The sequence below is a fragment of the Terrapene carolina genome, unplaced genomic scaffold (genome assembly GCF_002925995.2).
Source record: "Terrapene carolina triunguis isolate 2854851 unplaced genomic scaffold, T_m_triunguis-2.0 Scaffold714, whole genome shotgun sequence".
Lineage (NCBI taxonomy): Eukaryota > Metazoa > Chordata > Testudines > Emydidae > Terrapene > Terrapene triunguis.
The window spans coordinates 10,917,217-10,937,815 of NW_020665065.1; the positions used below are offsets into that span (position 1 = coordinate 10,917,217).

The 20,599-nt window shown below is 46.3% G+C and overlaps 1 protein-coding gene across 1 annotated transcript; it reads left to right on the forward strand.

Moving 5' to 3' along the window:
• The first annotated feature begins 913 nt into the window (after nt 1–913).
• Nucleotides 914–16,305, forward strand: PGD (phosphogluconate dehydrogenase). Its single transcript, XM_024210580.3, has 13 exons — nt 914–991; nt 2,932–3,007; nt 3,474–3,653; nt 4,184–4,249; nt 5,602–5,720; nt 7,099–7,168; nt 7,711–7,845; nt 8,605–8,794; nt 11,776–11,906; nt 12,968–13,101; nt 13,496–13,595; nt 15,420–15,542; nt 16,020–16,305. Exons 1-13 carry the CDS (start codon nt 984–986, stop codon nt 16,137–16,139), a joined length of 1,452 nt encoding a protein of 483 aa, XP_024066348.1. The 5' UTR covers nt 914–983; the 3' UTR covers nt 16,140–16,305.
• Nucleotides 16,306–20,599: the final 4,294 nt, after the last annotated feature.

A 20,599-nucleotide genomic window follows, 5' to 3' on the forward strand; every position in this document is an offset into this window, starting at 1 on the left:
GAGCCTAGACCCGGAGTCCCCTACCCCAGGTTAGAACCCCCTCCTGCACCTTAACTCACTCCCAGACCCTGAACCCCCCACCCCAGGTTGGAAAACTCTCTCCTGCACCTTAATTCCATCTCAGACCTCGCACCCCAACCCCCTGCCCCAGGTTGGAACCCCCTGCATCCAAACTCCCATCCAGAGCCCCTACCCCCTCCTGCACCCCTACCCCAGCCCAAGCTTCCTCCTGCACTCTAAACCTCACAGCTCTGAGCCCCTTTCTGCACCCCAAACCCCTCATCCCTAGCCCCACCCAAGAGCCCACACCCCCAGCTGGTGCCTGCACCCCAGCCCTGAGCTCCCTCCTGCATCCCAAACCTTCATCCCCAGCTGCACCCTCCCACTGGAGCCCTCACCCCCTCCCACACCTCAAGCCTCAGCCCCTTATTTCTAGCCCCACCCTAGAGCCTGCACCCCAGCCCTAAGCCCCTTCCCACACCCCAACCCCAGTGAAAGTGAGTGAGGGTAGGGAAGAGTGAGTGACAGAAGGGGCGCTGGAGGGAGGGACCTCAAAGGGGTGGGATGGGGCAAAGGTGTGTGGGTTTGTGCAATTAGAAAGATAGCAACCCTCTGGATTTAGCATTGGATTTCTACAGTGGTACCCATAGCCCCTCTCTGAGGGTGGGCTGTGCTGCATGAGGGAGACCTGCCCCGCTGCCTGGCCTAACTGGCTCATGCCTACCACCCCCTTGCTCTTAAGCCTTGAAGGCGGACCCTGCCCTAGTAAAGGGCGATGAGATCGGCGCTCTGCTGGGCCTGTCTGAGCCATCAGCCCATAGAAGGGGCGGAAGTAGGCGAGGACAAGCCCCTAAGTCCCGCCCCCCCGAGAGGCGGAAGCGGCCTTGGGCCAATGGGAGCGGAGCTGGGCGAGTATAGCTGGTCCGGCCGCGCCGCTGCCTGCTCAGTCACGCACCGGCCCAGCGAAGGGAGTCGCCGCCGCCATGGCACAGTGAGTCCCGCGGGCGGGCGGACGGACCCATCTGGCTGCTGCTCGGCGCGCTGGCGGTCCCAGGCTGGGCTGCGGGGAGTGGAGCCTCCCCCGAGCGAGCAGCGGGCCAGGGCGGCCTGGTGCGGTAGCTGCCTGACACCCAGGCGGGCGGGGGCGCTCGGGCTGTGTCTGGCTGCGCCGGGGTAGTGCGTGGCCTTGACCTGAAGCGCGCTGGGCTGGCTGCTTCCCCGCGGTGGCGAGGCCCCGGCCCCTGGGAATGACCAGGCGGGCAGAGTACGAGGATGCCGTCCTTGCACGGTTGCTTTTCTGGCTGGCTCAGAAGTGGGGAACTGGATGGTTGAAGGGGGGGAGGTTCGTGTGCAGGAGGTTAGACCAGGTCAATGGTTTTCAACTTTTTCATTTGTGGACCCCTAAAAAGTTCCAAACGGAGGTGCGGACCCCTTTGGAAATCTTGGACATAGTCGCAGACCCTCCGGGGTCCATGGGTCACAGGTTGAAAACCACTGGACTAGGGGAACACAGACAGTCTCTTCTGGCCTTAAAGTCTGTGAGTCAGGTTTTTTTCCTTGGGGCTGAGAGGAGGATCTCCCGTCTGCCCCGCCTCGCGCCCCCCCCCCCGGAGACTGGAACCACCTTGCTCAGACTTTGACCTGAGCCTTACTGGGCTCATTTTGCCCATCCCACAGTGATGCCCAGGGACCACTGACATGGGCCACTCTTGGGTAGGATTGAGGGGGGTGGCAGTGAAGAGTTCTGCTTAGCGTTCTCAGGTGAGAGGGCATCAGAATTTGAGAAACATTACTCGCCAGAAAAGTGTTGCCAAATATATGCCCTATTGGTAACTCCTACCGGAAATTGTCAGGTTACAGATGGGCCTGTACAGGGCAAAGGAATTTAAGAGTATGAATAGAAGGTGAAAGACAGGTTGTGAATCTGTGCTGGGGCAGTCCTACTCTCCTGTCTGAAATGTTGGGTATTTCAGGGTCCTGAGCTTGGAGACAAATGTCCTCCCTCACTGATCTTTCTCTAGAATATACAGTACAGCCTTTAATTATCAGCCTCAGAGGTCGGAATGGGGGGCAGGATAACTCCCAAAACAAATGGATGATCAGGTGAACCATCAAGCTGATGTGGAAGAGAGAAGATTCCTGGCAGAGTGAAGAGGGGATAGGGCAGACATCATTCATATGAAGACTTCTGCACAGAAGTCTCTCTCTGTATAAGGTAGCTCATCTCTATCTTGCAGAGCTTGGGGAAGTTGGTGGCTCTGGTTGTTCCTCCCAACTTCTTTCTTCAGCGTCCTGTGCAGTAAACCACAAGACGTTGGGGAGAGAGGACATGATAACCAAGTGGCTCAGTGAGCTGGATTTCTGTCAGTTAAAGTGGACTGATATGCTTTGTCAGAGGCCTGAGGCAAAATCCAGGTGCTGCTGGGCGTGGAGCCCTGACCTTGTGAAAATGACATCTGTGGTATTGATTGCCCTGTCATCCTGAAACAGGGATGGGAGCTGTGTTTCTCCTTGTATCAGCCCCTTATATCCCCATTATCTCTCTTTAAATCAGTCTCCAGCACTACTTCATTCCCTCCTCCACCCCCTGCTGGGGCAGTGATACCAGTCTTGGAGAGCCTCCTTGGCACCTGTTGGAGAAGCAGCAAAATACAGAAAGATCACTTGGTATGCACTCTGGAGAGCTCTGCTGTGTTCACCACTCCACTGTCTCTGCCTGAGACCAGAATCCGTTAATCCTGTGGGCTCACAATGTAATATAGAGTGCTCTATAGTGTATGTAAGAGCAGGGAGAATATATGTACACTCTCACCAGCACAGATTCACTGAACAGTGCAGGAGACCAAAATAGCCTGGTAGACCATGAAAGGATCATTGTTAATGACAGTTGGAATCTTTCTGATATTGATGTGGTGTTGTTCTACTTTTCAGAGCTGACATTGCTTTGATTGGACTGGCCGTAATGGGTCAGAACCTGATTTTGAACATGAACGACCATGGCTTTGTGGTGAGTAAAGGAAATTGGGGAATTATTTGTCATTCCCAAGGGCTGAATCCCTAGTGTCCAAGAGCAGCAGCTGGGCATTTTAATTTGTGTGGGAGGTGGTGTACATGAACAGTGTCCTGAGTTCAGATTCTTTGCCTTTTATCACAGCCTTTGTTGCTGCTCATAAAGGAAGGGAATTGGAGGAGAGGGCTGTACTCATCTGTGTCTAGCCAGGAATTGAGATCACACTTGGATTTGTTAGACATCAATCTATCCTTCGGGGGTTGCAATTGCACTTGGAACATCCGTTCGTGATTGAACCTAATGCAGAGACATACAGCAAAGCTGCAGGAGTAGCAGTGACATGTGGCTTCTTGTAGGGCGGAAGCAGGAGAGAAGTGTATAATGCTGGAGCTAGCTGACTATTGATTGATATGGACAACATCACATTAGGAGGTGTCACAGACAGGGTTTCTTGCTTTCCCAGGTCTGTGCGTTTAACAGGACGGTGTCCAAAGTGGATGCTTTTCTGGCCAATGAGGCCAAGGGAACCAAAGTGATTGGGGCTCACAGTCTACAAGAGATGGTCTCCAAGCTCAAAAAGCCCCGTCGGATCATCTTGCTGGTGAAAGCTGGAAGTGCAGTGGATGACTTCATCAAAAGTCTGGTGAGGATAGTTTCCTTCCTAGCTGCTATTGGCCCCTTGTTCTTTGCTGCCCCCATGCCAGCTCCATTTTCCCATTGTTGCAGAGACAATCTCCTAGACTGCTAACTTGGCATTGCTTAAAGTCACTTGCATATGAGAACCCGAAGAGATTAAAATCAGCTAGAAGAATGCCTTAAAATAAAGGTTTGGTTGCTAGACACATCTCAAAGAACTTTACAGACACTAATTACTCTCAAGTAGATATGGTGATGTCTCTGCTTTATAGATGGGGAAAACACACACACACACCCCTCCCCTTGTTTTATCCTTTGGATTCTGTTGTTGAGGAGTCCAATCTAGTGATGAGCCTTTAATAAATCTGGCCCCTAAAAGGGGGGGTTGCTTGTGATTAAGGCAATACCATCCGGAACAGGTTCTGATGAGTTCACTCTGACCTTTCAGGGATCTCAGCTGCAGGTCAGTTCTAAGTTTTTCCTATATGGACCAAATAATAATGCCGATTGATTTTATTTTTTCTTTTCTGGTTGCAGGTGCCATTGCTGGAAGCTGGAGACATCATAATTGATGGAGGGAATTCAGAGTACAGGGACACCACGGTAAGCCTGATGCTGCCTTCTAGACCCCTTCCTCTAGGTGAATAGGCTGAGAATGCCCTGACAGTGGTTCTTTCCTCCCAGAAATGGGTGAACCAGGACTGCTGTATACATGGATGCCTTTTACTCTGCTGTGGGGGGGGGGGAACCAAACCAAATTCCGTCTGCAGTAGAGCCCCCTTACTGACAGACCTGTTAAAGAGCTATTTTAGGGTTGCTAGGTCCTTATTGTAGGAGCAGACCCGTGAAAGGTGTATGTTTGTGTCCAGAAATATAGCAATAAAAGCACTGGCCTCATTAGAACAAAGCCCCTTTGAAAATGCATCTGTTCTAATCTCTGGCACTCCAGGGTCTCAAACATTGTCAAGGGGAGTTGAGGAAGCCAGGATGCTTATAGCAGACCTGTTGCCTGACAGGAACATGAGGTCATAGAATATATGCTAATAGGCAATATTGGTGTCATTCCACTGGCCATGTATCCCATGAGCATGGGAATAGTACAGGAATAATTCACTTGGATAAAACTGCCGTGTGTCAAGAGATGGCTGTGCCGGTAATGAATACCTGACATGCATTGAGTCAGTTATTCCTGTTGCCTTGTTTGTGGAATAACAGAGGCCTGTTAAACAAGCTAATGATAATGTCATGTCTATAGTATATTTCACCTGGGTATCTTAGAGCACCTCACAAACATGGATTAATCCTCACGATGCCCCAAGAGGAATGTTGATATTATCATCCCAGATAAAGAAACCAAGGCAGAGAGCTTGTGACTTGCCCAAAGTCACAGAAGAAACCAGTGTCAGATTCAGGATTAATATTCAGGAGTTTCTGGTTCCTAGTCCTGAACTCAGCTACTAGACTATGTCATTCTCCCATGGAGAGAGCATCAGTGTTCGTGATGGAGTGTTCTCTTTCTCTCTGTCTAATGGGCTCATTGGCTCCTCTTGGGGTTGATCCTCCCCCCGCATCCCCATACCTTTGCACACAGCACGTATCACCTAGCATCTAAGGCTCTGAGCCTTTACAAGTCCTGCATTCCATTTGCCAACATATGACATTTTCACACACAGAGGGCCAAGTCCTTATCTTCTCTTTGCAAGGACCCATGTCAGTGGGGGAGCACGGGGAAGTTTCCTAATGTTCAAAGTGAAGCCTGTGTGTATGTTCCTCTTTGATGCCACATATTGCCATGACCAAAGCAGAACTGAAAAAATTATTTTTGGGCCCAAATGGTGCCATCTCTGTCCTGGCTCTGTCTTGACCCCATGAGTGTTTGAAGTAAAATGAAGGATTCCCCCTCCTCTGTTTCAGAAAAGCTTTTGTTGAATACTATTTCTCTCTCTCCCATTCAGCGGCGCTGTAAAGAACTCCAGGAAAAGGGCATCTTGTTCGTAGGAAGCGGTGTTAGTGGGGGAGAGGAGGGTGCCAGGTACGGACCCTCGCTCATGCCAGGAGGAGACAAAGAGGCTTGGTAAGTATCAGCCCTCCCATTCCCACCAGCTCCTCTTGTAGACTGGTCATGTAATAGCGAAGTCGTCTCTGGGTGTTGGGAACAGAGGGTACTGGTGAGGGTGGGGTGTGTCTATATCAAGAGACAGTTAATGTTTCCTGGGGGCTCAGGACTTCTCAGCCCAGCTGAGGTCACAGGCAGTCTTGGCTGTTCATGGCAGTCAAGACTTACCCAGTTTTCTTCTTAGTGGTGTGCAGGTGGAGGCACCAACTGTACAGGGCATAGTCATGGGGAGCGGAGAATGGGGAACCTGACCAGAGATACCAAAGACCTTTATCTGACTCTTTTGGGACTCTGTGCCAGCTGAGAAATTGCTAGTTATAACACGGGTAGCAACAGGAGCTGCTGCAGTGACTCATAGCTCAAAGGAGGCTTAGTTGGCTCTTCAGTCTCCGAACTGTTCTAGGATGCACGAATTCTTGCACACAAACATGGCTCTCGATCCAGCTCCTTCTCCCACCCCCATGTCACTGGAAGGGGCTGTACAGCAATAACCGTTTGGGGATCTGTGCCTGGTGATTTTTTTCCTGTATGTCTGGAGAGACATTTTGTTTTCTGGGCCTATTCTTGGCTCAAGGAAAAGACAGCTTTAGAAACTGAAAAGTCCTGTTGCTTCGCACCAGCTTTACCTCTCAGATCAGCCTGTTCCAACTTGATGGTGCCAAGTTGGCAATGACAAAAGTAATCTCCGCTTTTCTTTTAATCTTAAATACGTGGATAAAGGCGGCTCCTTCCTTCCATCCCCACCTAGAACTCTGGCCTCCTCTCTTCCTGCACCCTGTTCTATGTTCATGCGCCTCTCAGGTGGCTCCTTTCACCCACTCCTGACTCAGTGTTCTTTCATACCATATCATTTGCTTGGCACAATCTCCCAGTTAACATTCATTAAGCCTCCGACCTCTCCCCTTCCAAAGCAGCTAAGACTGATGTTGTGGTTAATGTGTAGGGCTGCAAGCCAAAGAATCTGGGTTCCGTTCAGGCTCTGCCACTGACTCATATATTATATGACTTTGGGCATGGCATTTAATCTATCTCTGCCTCAGCTTCCCCATCTGCAAAATAGAGGGGATAATAGTTGCCACCTTTGTGAAGTGCATTGACGGCCTCCTCTACAAGGCGCTGTATAAATGCACAGCTTGTGCGGTTTGCTATTTCCTGCATGGGGTGGCTAATTCTTGAGGCATTTTGCCTTTATCTTGATTTTGATGGAGATGTCTGGTAGCCAAGTCCCCTCTCCCCATCTGGTCTGGGGGTGAGTTACAGTGGCAGTACGACATGGATAAATTTTCTCTTGTAATGTTTCTGTCTGGCTGCTGAATTATATCATTCCTCTCCATAGGCCTCACATCAAGAAGATATTTCAAAGCGTTGCTGCTAAAGTGAACACTGGGGAACCCTGTTGTGACTGGGCAAGTACTGACAGACATTGATAGATCTTGGAATGTGATTAGATCCATCGCTTGGGTGTTTAGGCCACTGAAATCTGTGTGTGTGTGTGTGTGTGCGCACGTCACACAAACTACAAATGTATTGTTTAACAAAGCAGGGCTACTTTTTGCATTGATCCTTCAGACTGCTGCACCCAGTACAGATTTGCTGTTCTGTTGTACTTCACCCTTCACATGCTCTCTGTCCACATGGACCCATGTCCACAGCACTGAAGCCACCATCACAGATATTTCCCTTTTTAACAGTTTCAGCAGAGACCAAGGAAGGAATTGGTTGTAGAGAATGAACTCCTCTCTCATCCCAGGTGGGGCACATTGCTGGGGCGATGTGAGGGAAGCTGCCACGCAGTATCTACACACAAACAGACGTTTGGTGTCTCCAGGCTGCCTTTCCCCAGTACTAAACTCACAAAGCCATACTAAGCAAAGGGAAACTATGGGCACGTATTTAGTAGCGGTGGCAGCAGTGTGTCTGAAGGCACCCTGTGATGTCTCTTTGGTAGGTAGGAGAAGAAGGTGCTGGGCACTTTGTGAAGATGGTGCACAATGGGATTGAATATGGAGACATGCAGCTGATCTGTGAGGCCTACCACCTGATGAAGGATATACTGGGCATGGAACATGATGAGATGGCAACGGTGAGCCACAGCCTTTCTTCTCTCTCCCCCCCCCCCCCCCCGTCTATTTCACCTCTGCCCTGAGACCTAGCAGGTGACTGCTCTGCTTTGAAGGCAATTAGGATGGAGCATAGCTAATGTCTGTAGTAGAATCCTCTACAAGATCTTCTGCTAGGGCCAGTGGGGCAATGTCCATGGGCACCAACTGAGGTGGGTCTTAAACCTTGAACACTTTTAGACCATTGCCACAGATCTTTCATTCCCCATGTGCCTCCTGCCCTGGGAAAGAATCTGTCTTGGTGGGATTTGAAGTGTTTCTACTTGTTGTTCCCTTGTTCCTTGACTTGGGCTGAAGAAGCTAATGAACTTCCTCCATATAAGCCAATAATGTAGGTCACAGAGATCCCTTAAAGCAGGGTGGGATTCAATAATGTAGGTAGATAATCCTTATAGAGTCCTGATTAATCTTGGGATGAGCCATAAATAGTCAAAGTGCCAAGAGTGTGGTGTCATGGAATGAGGCGTTTCCACTCCCCGTATGGCTCAAGATTGTAGTATCAGGCCAGAATATGCCTGTATGTTTCTGTTTGGAGATGGCTGCTTTGCAGCTCCATGCACCTGGGGTATCTCTGACATGGGGACATGCTTGTTCCTCTTCTGAGCTGTTAAGTAGTTGCCTGGCAAATGGACTAAGATTGTCAGTGTGTTTGAAGGGGTGTCAGTAATTTGAACTCGGGTGAGTATCCCTCTTGCAATCCCATTGTTGGTTTCTCCATCAAGGTGTTCGGAGAATGGAATAAGACAGAGCTGGACTCTTTCCTGATTGAAATCACAGCCAACATCCTCAAGTTCAGGGACTCTGATGGCAAACACCTGCTCCCAAAGATCAAGGACAGCGCAGGTCAAAAAGGCACTGGGAAGTGGACAGCCATCTCGGCCCTGGAATATGGAGTTCCCGTCACACTCATCGGTAACTGACTTGTCAGTCTGTCTGATATTACTGTCTCTTGTTCTACCGGTCTAACAGCATGTTAGCCATGGAACACTTAGCAGTAGAGGGGATAAGCCCATGATGAAGGTGATTCTGTCTCTGTTATCCCTGATCTAACAGTTAAGACTCTTTTGCCCTTTGACAGTAGGGCAAACTACTCCCTGCTCTTTGCTTACCTTCTGTGGCAGTTCTCCCTAATCATATGTCCCACTTGTACTGTCAACACCTCTTCCCTCCCCCCCCATCCCCCCCATGGTATTTGCTAGTTCCTTAACTGGTGGTGACTCAATACCAGACCAAGATGTGGGAGAGGGTTTTTCATATTTATCACTCTAGTTTGGTTCAGCCCTATTCTCAGTAATCTATCCTCCCCCGGTGCCTGATGCCAAGTCATATCACAGCCTTGAAAATGTGTGGAATAAGAAACTCGTATTTCTGCTTATAGCTTTAGAAGAACTTGCATCTCCCTGAAGATGTAGGAATTATTTTTCCACCATCCATGTAACTTTCTTCTCCCCCATTTCCATGTGATAGTTTTAGCAGAGCTCGAATGACACAGTATCGAGCTGACTAGACAGGGACACTTAGGCCTTGTCTGCACTATGGCTTGAACAGCACTAATCCCCCATCTGTCTTTGAAAATGGATTTTGAGCATTTATCTGTAAGAAGCATAGTTGCCATCTGTGTTCCAACATGATGATTGTTTGCATGGTTTCTCTATGCAATGTGAACAGAATTTTCTTTAAACTGCTTTGGTTAGCTTAGGGTCTGACTCAAAGCCCATTCAAGTCAGTGGGAATCTTTTCATTGACTTCAGTAGGTTTTGGGTCAGGCCCCTAAATTGTGCCTGAAAAGTAGCCACCCACATACACACATAATTACCCACCTACCACTGATGGTTGTCTCTAGCATAGTTTCTGAACACAGCTGTGAAATTGCAGGTGTGTTAGCGGTAGACACCCAAACTATGTTACAGATGTGTTTAAATTCATGCTACAAGCTCTAGTGTGGACTTTAACTTTGGGAAGTTCCATCTGTTGTCAGAGTTTGCTTTATTTTTCCTGCTCTTTTTCCCACCTCCTTTTCTCTCCCCTGTTGTTTTGCTAAGCCCCCTTGTTTTAGAAGATAAATCGTATTGATCACTCCCTCTGTGGCCAGCTGAATCCAGTTTATTGTAGAAGATTGGCTGCACTGCAACAAAAAACATTTTTACGAAGTAGGGCTGAGGCTGCTATTTGCTGAATAATTTAAATATTGTACCAGAGCTTTAAAACTCTCAGAGATTTGTTTACTTTTAAATTGTTGCGTCCTCCATTTGATTGGTAAAGTTCCCTTGCTTGGGCTCCTGCTTTTGCAAGGATCAAGGGTGTAGGCATTTCCCAAATATAATTCTGTGCTGCAGGAGTGGTTTGTGGAGTTAGTGCTTCACAACAACCCCTGTGCAAATACTGGACATTCTTAGTGCAGTTGCTACATCTTTCTCCTTTCATCAGGGTGACTTGCAACTTCCTCCCTGCAATAGCAGAGTCATGCTCCCTCGACAATAAAGCAGAAGGAAACAGGTTGGGCAAGAATGAAAAGGAGTGGCTAGTTCTGATTATGATAAAGTATGATAACCTACGACAGGGAAGTCCTGTGCAAACCTATGAATCATTCACAGGAGTATGAAAGAAAGACTTTTTTGTAGCCAGAGATTCATTGGAAAGGAAGAAGGAAAGTCTTATGATTTCATATTTCTGTCAGTCCCCTGAAAGGTGACCTCAAATGCTAAAAAGTAAAGGAAACTGTTTAAATTCCCAGTTCCTTCCCTGAATATCTGTACAGATTTAAATTACAAATGAATACACTTTAAAATAACATATCTGTGAGTTAGTTTTGCCTTTATCTATCTGCCAGGACAAGAATTCAGGGTTCTGGCTTCCATGCAAGAGTTGATGATATTGCTTGCTTCTACAGCACTCTGAGGAATGCAGCTCCCTACCTTGCTTAGTGATGTTGTTCGAATCTTGCATGGGCCTCTGACTGCCAGAACTAAGGTCTTAACAGATAAAAAAATTTCACTTCCCCTATGAAGTAGATTTATTTGTAATGTTTGTCTGCAGCATTTTTGTGTGTGCTGAGGATTTCCTAGAAAAGCATCTCCAATTAATGTACATCATACTTGGTATTTGTGTAAGTGCTTCTCACCTTCAAAGCACTGTGCAAATATTTCTTTAGTCTCCTAACCCCACCTCTCCCTAAGATATACTGCGATACAAAATTGTCTGTATTTTATGGATGAAGGAAACTAAGACCAAAAGATTGAAGTTCCTTTCACAAATAAGGAAACATTGATTATTTCTGTCCAGGACCCTTGTCACATAGTAGCTGCCTTATGTTGTTTTAAGAACACTCAGTCAGGCCAAGCAATGCTGCCCAAAACTGCTCTAGCCCAGTGGCTGTGTTTCTGGCTGATCGATTCCTCCTTCTTGACATTCAGATAATTCATCCAAAAACCTAAGTAAATGGTGCCTTGGAAGCCACCTTTCTTTCCTTGGACTCTCCAGATCTCAGGGTGTGGGCTATTCCCCACTCTCCCTCTCTCTCCTCCTCCACCCCTCACTTTCTGCTATTTTTAGATCCTCCCCTCTCCATTTCTTATGATCCTCCATTGAACAAGAGTTCTCTGGCTAGATTAGATTGTGGAGACTCAGCCCCACACTGTGAATCAGCTGCCAGGAGGTGCTCGATAAAAGGTCCTCTTCCTGTAGACCGAGGAAATTCCCTTTGGTGTGGCCAGTGGGAGTCCTCTGTCATTCATAAACCTGACCTTCCATGCATGGCAATGTGGCCTGCTGCTGTCATCCCATCTCTATAAACACCTGTCCCCATGCCTTGGCTCTGCATGCGATAGGCTGGAAAGACCTCATTGTTTGACTTGTGCTTGCTAAATGTCTTCTCTTTCCTTCTCTGAGTAAAGGTGAGGCTGTCTTTGCACGGTGCTTGTCTTCCCTCAAGGATGAGAGGGTACAGGCCAGCAAACGGTTGGACGGGCCCAAAATGACTCAGTTCAGTGGGAACAAGAAGGTATTTCTGGAAGATATTCGCAAGGTGAGTCAGGGCTCCTAGCCAGAGCTCTGCATTAGAGCTGCAGGGACAAAGTGAGCTTGGATGCTGTGAGCCCGGGATTCTGAATTGGACACGTGCTGGCTGCGCTCTTGTGCTCTCCCTGTCTCCAGCCATTGGAGCCTGCCCTGGACCACCTCCTGTCATGTCTTGCCCATTTCTCCCACTGTGTGCCAACTGAGATGCAGTAAAATATGGTTAATGGGGAACTTGTTCATGGATCAGAGAAAGATCCCAGTTGGGATGAAGGGTGATACAGGCACAAGACTGGGAACCAGTTGCTCTTCCTAGTCTAGTCACTAACTCGGTGTGTGACCTTGGGCAATTCACATCACCTTTTTGTGTCTCCATTTCCCTATCTGTACAATGGAGATGATATTTCACTTTCTGCCCATTGCAGAGGCTACATTTATTAACACTTACAGAGCCCATTGAGCTTCTCAGATGGAATGTGCTAGAGAAGTGCCAAATATTTATTCTTGCAGGAAAATATGCCTGGCAAAAGGCTCAGGGAATAAAAGGAGACAAAAAGATGTATGTGTGTGTTCCAGATTAAGTGAAGAGTGCTTACTTGCTTTTTTAGCAGTCTCCTTTTCCTGTGGTACTCATACATTCTGGGGGAAACTACTGGAATAGATGCACTCAAAAAAAACCCAAACGCAAGCAAAACCACAACCCTGACTAAAACGAAGTAGAATTTGACTATCTTGTTCTTCAAGTAATAGATGAGGGTAGCACTAAGGCAAGAAAATGGTGATATTTTGATGTTAGCTGTCCGAATTTCATAGGAGAGAGATTTATCAACTACCTATTGACCTGGATCAACTATATTCTTTTGACCTGTGAGATTGAAAAGGCTTAGACCATCAGAGGTAGTAGTTAGGAATGTTTGGAATCCAGTAAGTGAGTTTCTTACATATAACTGGAGTGTTGCCCCTGAGATGGACCTTGGTGGGACTTGTGTGCTCTGCTTTTGGGTCAGATTGCAAAGTTCTTCCATCAGAGTTTGTGGGCTGCTTCCCTAAATCTGATTTGTCTCTCTCTAGGCACTGTATGCCTCCAAGATTATCTCCTACGCTCAAGGCTTCATGCTGCTGAGACAGGCAGCCAAAGAATTTGGCTGGACAATTAACTACGGTGGCATTGCATTGATGTGGAGGGGAGGCTGCATCATCAGAAGGTAAGAGAGCAATTGGGGCAGGGAATGCTGACCAAAGAGCTGTTTGGTTTGCCCTGTGCTGGACTGGCCCACTCAGAGATCACTGTGGAAGATCTCCTGTATTTTATCTGCTAATATGATACTGGGCTGCTGCTGCCTAAGTGAATACTGGAGCTCATGCAACCTGATGTCAAATTTATATGTTGCCCAGCCACTGCTGATCTCCTTTTCATTTTTTCACTTTGTCGTTTGCCCCTAGATGTTGGTGTTTGGCATCTGTTGATTGGTTGAGTTCTGTAAACACTGTGCCTTTCTGGCTGCCTGTCAAATCCCAGTCCTTAGCCCCTTGGATTCTAGGCCATTCACAGCTCCAACTACTGATACCTAATTCCAGCTTTGTGTGTGTCCTGTTTAGTGCATTCCTGGGGAAGATCAAAGATGCTTTTGACCGAAACCCCGATCTCCAGAACCTGCTATTGGACGACTTCTTTAAGAAGGCTGTGGAGGACTGTCAGGTGTGTCTGAAGAAGGGAGAGCACAAAAGCAACAATTTATAAACCTAGTACATTCCAGTTGTACCCCAAAACACCCCTTCTGCAGTGTGGTTAGGTCCAAAAAGAGAGAGGGCAGAGAAAGAGTCTTTAAAATATCTTTTTTATATAACACCCTTAATCCCAAAGAGCTTTAGGTAATTCTAAAGTGCTTTGGGATTGCATGTGTGTGCGTGCATGTGAATACAATGTATGCATCTAGGAATCACTCATCCACCATTGAAATGCAGCATCTCCATAGTGGGACATGCCAGCTGTTTAGCACTACCACTGTGTGCAACCTAGAACAGGAAGTGAAACATAATCATAACCAGTTGAAACTGCGCCATTGTAACCATAGTGAGGCAAAATCTAATTATCCAAATTAGAATTTGGCCTGGACACCAAAGATAACACCCACACTGTTGTAAAAATGCCCACATGAAATCAAGACATTTCATTTCCATCTCATCAGAAAGATGGAGGTATTACATCTAAATAAAGGAAAAAAGGGAGTGAGTTTGACTGTAATGGGTAAAGTTACTACCCTATAATTTTGATATCCAAATGTATCGAGAGCTGAACTGAACTCTTCCTAGACTATAGGACTTGGAGGTGATGATGTACTGCAGAGGGTAACTCTTCCTAGACTTGCCATAAAGTGTCAAATGTAACACACGTCTCCTTGAGTGTCACAAAGTATTAATATGATTTCCCCAGAAGTAATATACTGGCAAACAGATGTTCAGTTCTTTGTAGCTTTGCCCATAATTCACATTAATTCATCCTCAGCTACTATGACTCATCAGTTTCTAAAATGTAATTTGCTGACACCCATTCAACTAGTTCCTCATCCTGGGAGTTCCATTAGTAGCAACCATAAACTCTTAAGTTTGCCACTCCATTTTCATGTGAAATCATCAGACAGGAGTACAGCAGTGGTTCTAGAATTTTTTTGTTTTTTTGTTGGTCTTTTGTCTAACAAGGTGAAACCTCATTCTCACCACTGATCATGCCTTTTGCCTTGGAAGGGGCCTGCTGTGCAGAATTTGGATTACAATTTTGTAGCTAAAAAATTCTGCTGTTAGTGTATGCAGTAGCATAGTATCAGCAATGTACTAGGCTCTTCATTCACTAGACCTAGGACTGTCCAAATAAAGTGTTCTGATCTGGGCAGGAGACGAGTCCAGTTAGAACTATAAACAGAGTGTCTGTATGGCCAATTGAGTCATTTTATTATGACTCAATTCCATTCACTAATATCCTATGCACGTTACTAAATCAGATTTAACATTGAGACAAAATCATAGAATATCAGGATTGGAAGGGGACCTCAGGAGCTCATCTAGTCCAACCCCTTCTCAAAGCAGGACCAATCCCCAACTAAATCAAAAGATTGTCCACATACCTTTCTGAAGCGAAGTGCTAGTCTCTTATGTCCTCAGGGAGTCACTGTGCTCTTTTTCATTAGGATTACTGAAAACGCCTTATTTGCTCAGTGTTCTGCTTATTATATTCTTCTCTTTGGAATTTGTTCTCCCTGCATATGTGAAAGAGCAGAGTTCCTGCCTGAGTTTTAGATCTGATTGTGTATACTGTGTGTGTCTTGTTTGTCAATTCTGTCTTGCTGGGCAGCACTCTGGACTGCTTTTGTTTATGTATACTGGCTGGAAAATCTGCTCACTTGATCCAGGGTGATGATTGCCAATAGGAACATGCCATTAGACTAGAGACGAGTAACCTCTGCTGTAGTCCTGAATGCTGCTGGCTAAGCAGTCTGTTTCCTTCTTTCTCTTTATTCTCCGTCAGGACTCCTGGCGACGTGTGATCAGCACTGGAGTCCAGATTGGCATCCCTATGCCCTGCTTCACTACGGCACTTTCCTTTTATGATGGGTACAGGCATGAGATGCTGCCAGCTAACCTGATTCAGGTAAGCACCCGAGACTCCACACTGAGACCTGTGAGGCTGAAATTTCAGCCCAAGGGGGAAAAAAACAATAACAGCACATCAGTGTGTGAAGGATCACTGCCAAAAGTCTTTCTTCTGTATTGCCACCTCTTCTATGCGTTATTCCTGGGTTCGCACCCTGAAATCTTAAATTACCTCACACTTTGATAGCAATAAAATGTTGTGGGGTCAGGTTACTCCTCTCTTCTCCCCGCCCCCTCCTGCTTGTGTTCTCCAGTCTGAATCTGCTTTTCTGATGTTTTTGCTATCGTATAACAGATCACGTGTACACATTCAAGACATGTATTTCTTTTAAAATGGGTGTCACTCAGACACCATGGCAATGGGCTTGGTATGAGAACCTAAATAGATACCTACATACAGAGGTGGGATGTAAGGTGCAACATCTCAGTGACATTGGTATTTGACTGTGTTGTTCCTGTGTGTTTCATCATCTAGGCACAGCGTGATTACTTTGGTGCTCATACCTATGAACTGTTATCGAAACCAGGGGAATTTATCCATACTAACTGGACAGGTCATGGAGGAAACGTGTCCTCTTCATCCTACAATGCCTAGTGGAAATATTTCATCTGGAAGCCAAGATACTGTAGATCTGAGACATTCCTCTTGATGGCAACCCTTTACTTATACTGCATTTGGCTAGAGTTTGTCTGGGCACTTTTATAATAACTTGTATGTATGTGTCTTATAAGGAAGGCAAATAAACTCACTTATAAATGTATTGTGGGGTGTTTTCTTCTCTTCCTGCTTTTTCCTCTCTCAGCTCAGATGGCCAGAAACACGTAGTGGAACACATTTAATGCCCCATTCATATTTTGTATTCTTATTGTTCACGAGCCTTAAGAGCTTCACTAACCATATAGATAAAGAACAACTGAAATGCACCCACCTCATAGGTGGAGGGTGGCAAACCATCAATGCAAAGCAACATTGCACAATGGTGGAGGGAGGTAATTAAAGTGCTATGAGATTTTTAATGTCCATTCAGAACAGGTAAGATCTTGGTTCTAAAGGACTTATTTTAAAGCACTCACTCTTTCTCTACCTTTACCATCTTGAGCTCCATATACCTCCCTTGGAAAGAAGAAGGGCTGAGTTGATCTAGGACGGATTCAAACCAGTGGTTCCAAGGGTTCTAAATATTTCAAGATTGATACTAAAGTCACTAAGCCATCACCTCTGGCTTTAGCTCCCCTGCTATGTGGAGGTTTAAGATAATGCTTTTTCACAATTAGGTTTTTTAAATGATTATATTCATGTGCAAAGCTTGCCTCTCCCTGTTTGCTTCTGTAACAGGGTGCTAGCCAGGAGGTCCTGAGCCAGGACCCTGTTAGCCCAGCTCCAATTAAGAAGTATTAATTGGGGCTGGCCGAGTATGCCATGCCTAATTGCTAGAAGAGAAGCACCTGCGGGCCTCATTAGCCGGGGCTATATAAGGCTGGCAGGCAGGCAGGAAGTGAAGGGGGGGAAGAGAAAGGAAAGGGAGGAGCCGCTGCCGCCAAAGGCTGTGCATTCCTGCTGGCTGGAGAAGCTACCTGTCCCCCAGGTGGCTGGTTTGGAGCACACTCTAAATAGAAGGTGGTGGGAGCTGACACTGGTGATTGCACTCAGAAGAGGTCCCTGGCTGATTTGTTGCAAGGGCATGCGAAGGCCTCATTACAGCTTCCCACTGCTACATATTCTTCAAACCAGTATCCATAAGACTCCTGAGAACTCCACAGAACTGAGCCTGCAGGCTGTTGATGGTGCTCCGTTCATGTCATCATGACCCTTTCTTCACTCTAAACCCTGCTAAGTGTCGAAAGCTTTGTGCAGTGTTCTTACAGGCATACCTTGCCCTTGTTGGTTATTTCTGTTAAGACACGTAATGGCTTTCAGCCAAAGGCAACTATCAATTAAATGTCACTATGACTAGCAAGAGATTAGTGTCAAGTGAAAGCATCCTCTTGGGAATAGCAGCCTGCATTTTAAGTTCTAGGAATTCAATTGTACAAAAAATCTTGCCAGATGAGTTGCAGGAAGTGGCATTAACTGAATGGGCATGAGAAAATCCCATTTGTTGCACTCACCTGCAGTTGATTTATTAGCCCCACCGGTGTACCCTGCAGCTTGAACTGTGCTAGCCACAACCACCGTGGAAAATGGTTGTCAAGCCTAGTTCTGCCAGGGAACCGTTTTCCAACACTAGAATATTTTCTGCGTGGACAGGGTTTTTTCAATTTTTATCTGAAATTCCCCTAATCTTACCCATCTATTCTTAATACTTAGTAGCACCTAGATGCTTCATTCAAGATCTGGAGTCCCATTGTGCTGGGAACTGTATGAACACAGTGAGAAACAATCTCTGCTCCAGTTGTATGTTTATAACATGAGCAAGGTGAGCAGGATTTGGCTCATGGTTTGTAATCTCATTATAGCTCTGTTGAGCCATAACAGTCTTGGTGGGGGGGGGACGACAAGTGCTCCTTTATCTTCCTATTTGATCATCTGTTGTTGAATACTTGTGCCTGACACGTTCACCAGTGATAGAGGGCAACCCTGTACCCAGGGTTGTACGTGGTATTTGGGGTACCATAACTCCCAGTGTAATCGTTGTTTGAAACTAGACTGCTGAATGATTGGAGACACATATCTAAGGCAGTGGTTCTTAAATTGCTCTGTGGATCACTTCCTTGTGCTCCAGCTATTTATCTAGGTTCTTTTATGGCACCCATCACTATGGTTTGATGACTCATCTGCTATTGCTTCAGTCACAGTGATGAAGCATCTTCAAGCGGTGATACTTCCTGCTAGTGTGTAGCCAGGACTTGCTGTAGATTTTTGCAAAGGCTTCCTTGACCAACTACATACTTCTCTGCAACCTGCATGGCTGTGGCTACTTCATGTCTTACTTTGCCCTGTATTTCTTAGGTGTAAATCCAATCAGGATCAAATTTACAGGGGACACCAGATCAGAGGGTGTAGCAAAAAGCACAGCAGGACAGAACCCAATATCAAAATGACCTGGAGAGGTCATAGCAGTGAGGGCTGCAGGCATAAAAGGGGAAACTGAGCTAATATGTCAAGTTCTTCGCCCAAGAAATAAAAATTTAAAACAATGATGTAACCAGCTAGCCCCCACCTATGACTGTAAAGAGGATTTATTTTCATCATGCCTCCTTATCGTGGTCCTAATAATGGTGCCTTCCTCTCTCTCTCAAACCACCAGATGTGGTCTGCAGAGAGGAACCATACATTTCATCCAGGAAGTGCAGATGCAGCCAAAAAAAAGGACTGCTGCATTGGGGGGACAGGGTAAAATAGGGCCCAGCCAGGGCCACTCTCTCTCCCCCCTTCCCCAGCACCACCATAGACCCAAAACTGTGCATTCTCCTGGATCTAGACCTGCCCCCCCCCAGGGGGGGGGGCACCAAGACCTAGGTGGTGCCGCCCCTCCCCACATGTGGGCTGCAGAGTGGAGCCAGCCAGAGACCCCAGCAGGTAGGGCCAGAAGCCACCAAAGCAGGGACTGCTGAACTGGAGGGAGAGAGTAAAATGGGGACTAGCCTGGACCACCCCTCTCCCCGGATTCCTCTGTATCTGGAACTCTGCAGGGGAGATGCCCCACATTATTGGGCACTAGGACCCAGGTGATGCCTGTCCCTCCCCGATGTGGGCAGCAGAGAGGAGCCTGCAAAGACTCCAGCCAGTACAGGTGAAGCAGGAACACTTAGAGAACTTTCTACAGCTTTGACTGGACTTTCTCTGCCCTGTGCTGACTGCCTGCTTGCTCCAACTCTTCCACTTCCTCTCTCTCACGGTGACTTCATCTCAGCTTCTCTCCACACTTGCCCCTTTTGTCCATCCCTAGCCCTGTGTCCCTCACTTCCCTCCTAGCTAAACCCAACCTCCCCACCAAATAAACAAACATGGAACTAACATGATGTTTGCAGCCATCATATTGTTCACTTGTGTTATACCTCTTCCCACCCTATGTATGTCTTGTCTATTTAGACTCTTTGGGACACATTAGTGCACCACTCTTGGTTGTCTGTTAAGCACTGATTTATAATAAACATGTTAACAATATTGTGACCTACAGGCAAAGGGATTCATAGACTCATAGGGTTAGAAGGGACCACAGGGGTCATCTTGTCTAACCTCCTGCCAAGATACTGTATAGGATTTGTTGTGTCCATCATTTCATAACCACTGTAAGATTGAGATACAACAATATATCCCATTCCTAATCCAATCAGCCTGTAGTATTTGAGAGAGCTGTATATTTCTAGTTTAGAAATTAGATACATTATTTCAGCACCAACCATTTAAAAAAATATTTATAAAAATAAACTTCCATAGTTAGTACAATTACTTGCATTTTTACCTGAGCACAGGGTGTTATAAGTATCTCAGATGAGCTGCCATCACAAATAAATGTCCTCAGCTCACAGACGGCCAATGTGATGAGACAGTTAGAGCCAAGCCTCACAACCTAGCTAAGCATGGCAATGTTGCAGTCAAACTTTTCAATCTGATGAACACCAGAAAACTGAAAGGGTTTACAGTTGAAAACTGCTGCTTTTGGCTTGTTTTGGGGTTGTATTTTAGGGTTGCCAATTTTGGTTGTCCTTATTCCTGGAGGTTTCATCACATGACAATCTTGAATTAAAGATTAATCTTTAATTCCTGGAGACTCCAGGACAATCCTGGAGGGTTGTAATTTCTGACTTTACATATGCTAGAAGTTCTATGCATCTCAGGGCAAGATTAAGGCAAGGCTGTTCCTTGTGCTACAGCATTATAACCCTTATACTTTCTTAAAATGAAAATTCAGGAGTAAGAGGAGAATAATTCATGGTGTGAAATTATCAAAATGTATTGTATAGGAAAATGCTGACATCTAGTGGCTAGTTAAGGTGTATCTGAATCAAGACAGTTTTACAGTGGAAAAAGAGGGGAAGACAAAAATGGAAAAACCCTTGCAATGGAAATGGGTAGAGATTGAAAAGATTAGATGAAAGGGGGGAATATAA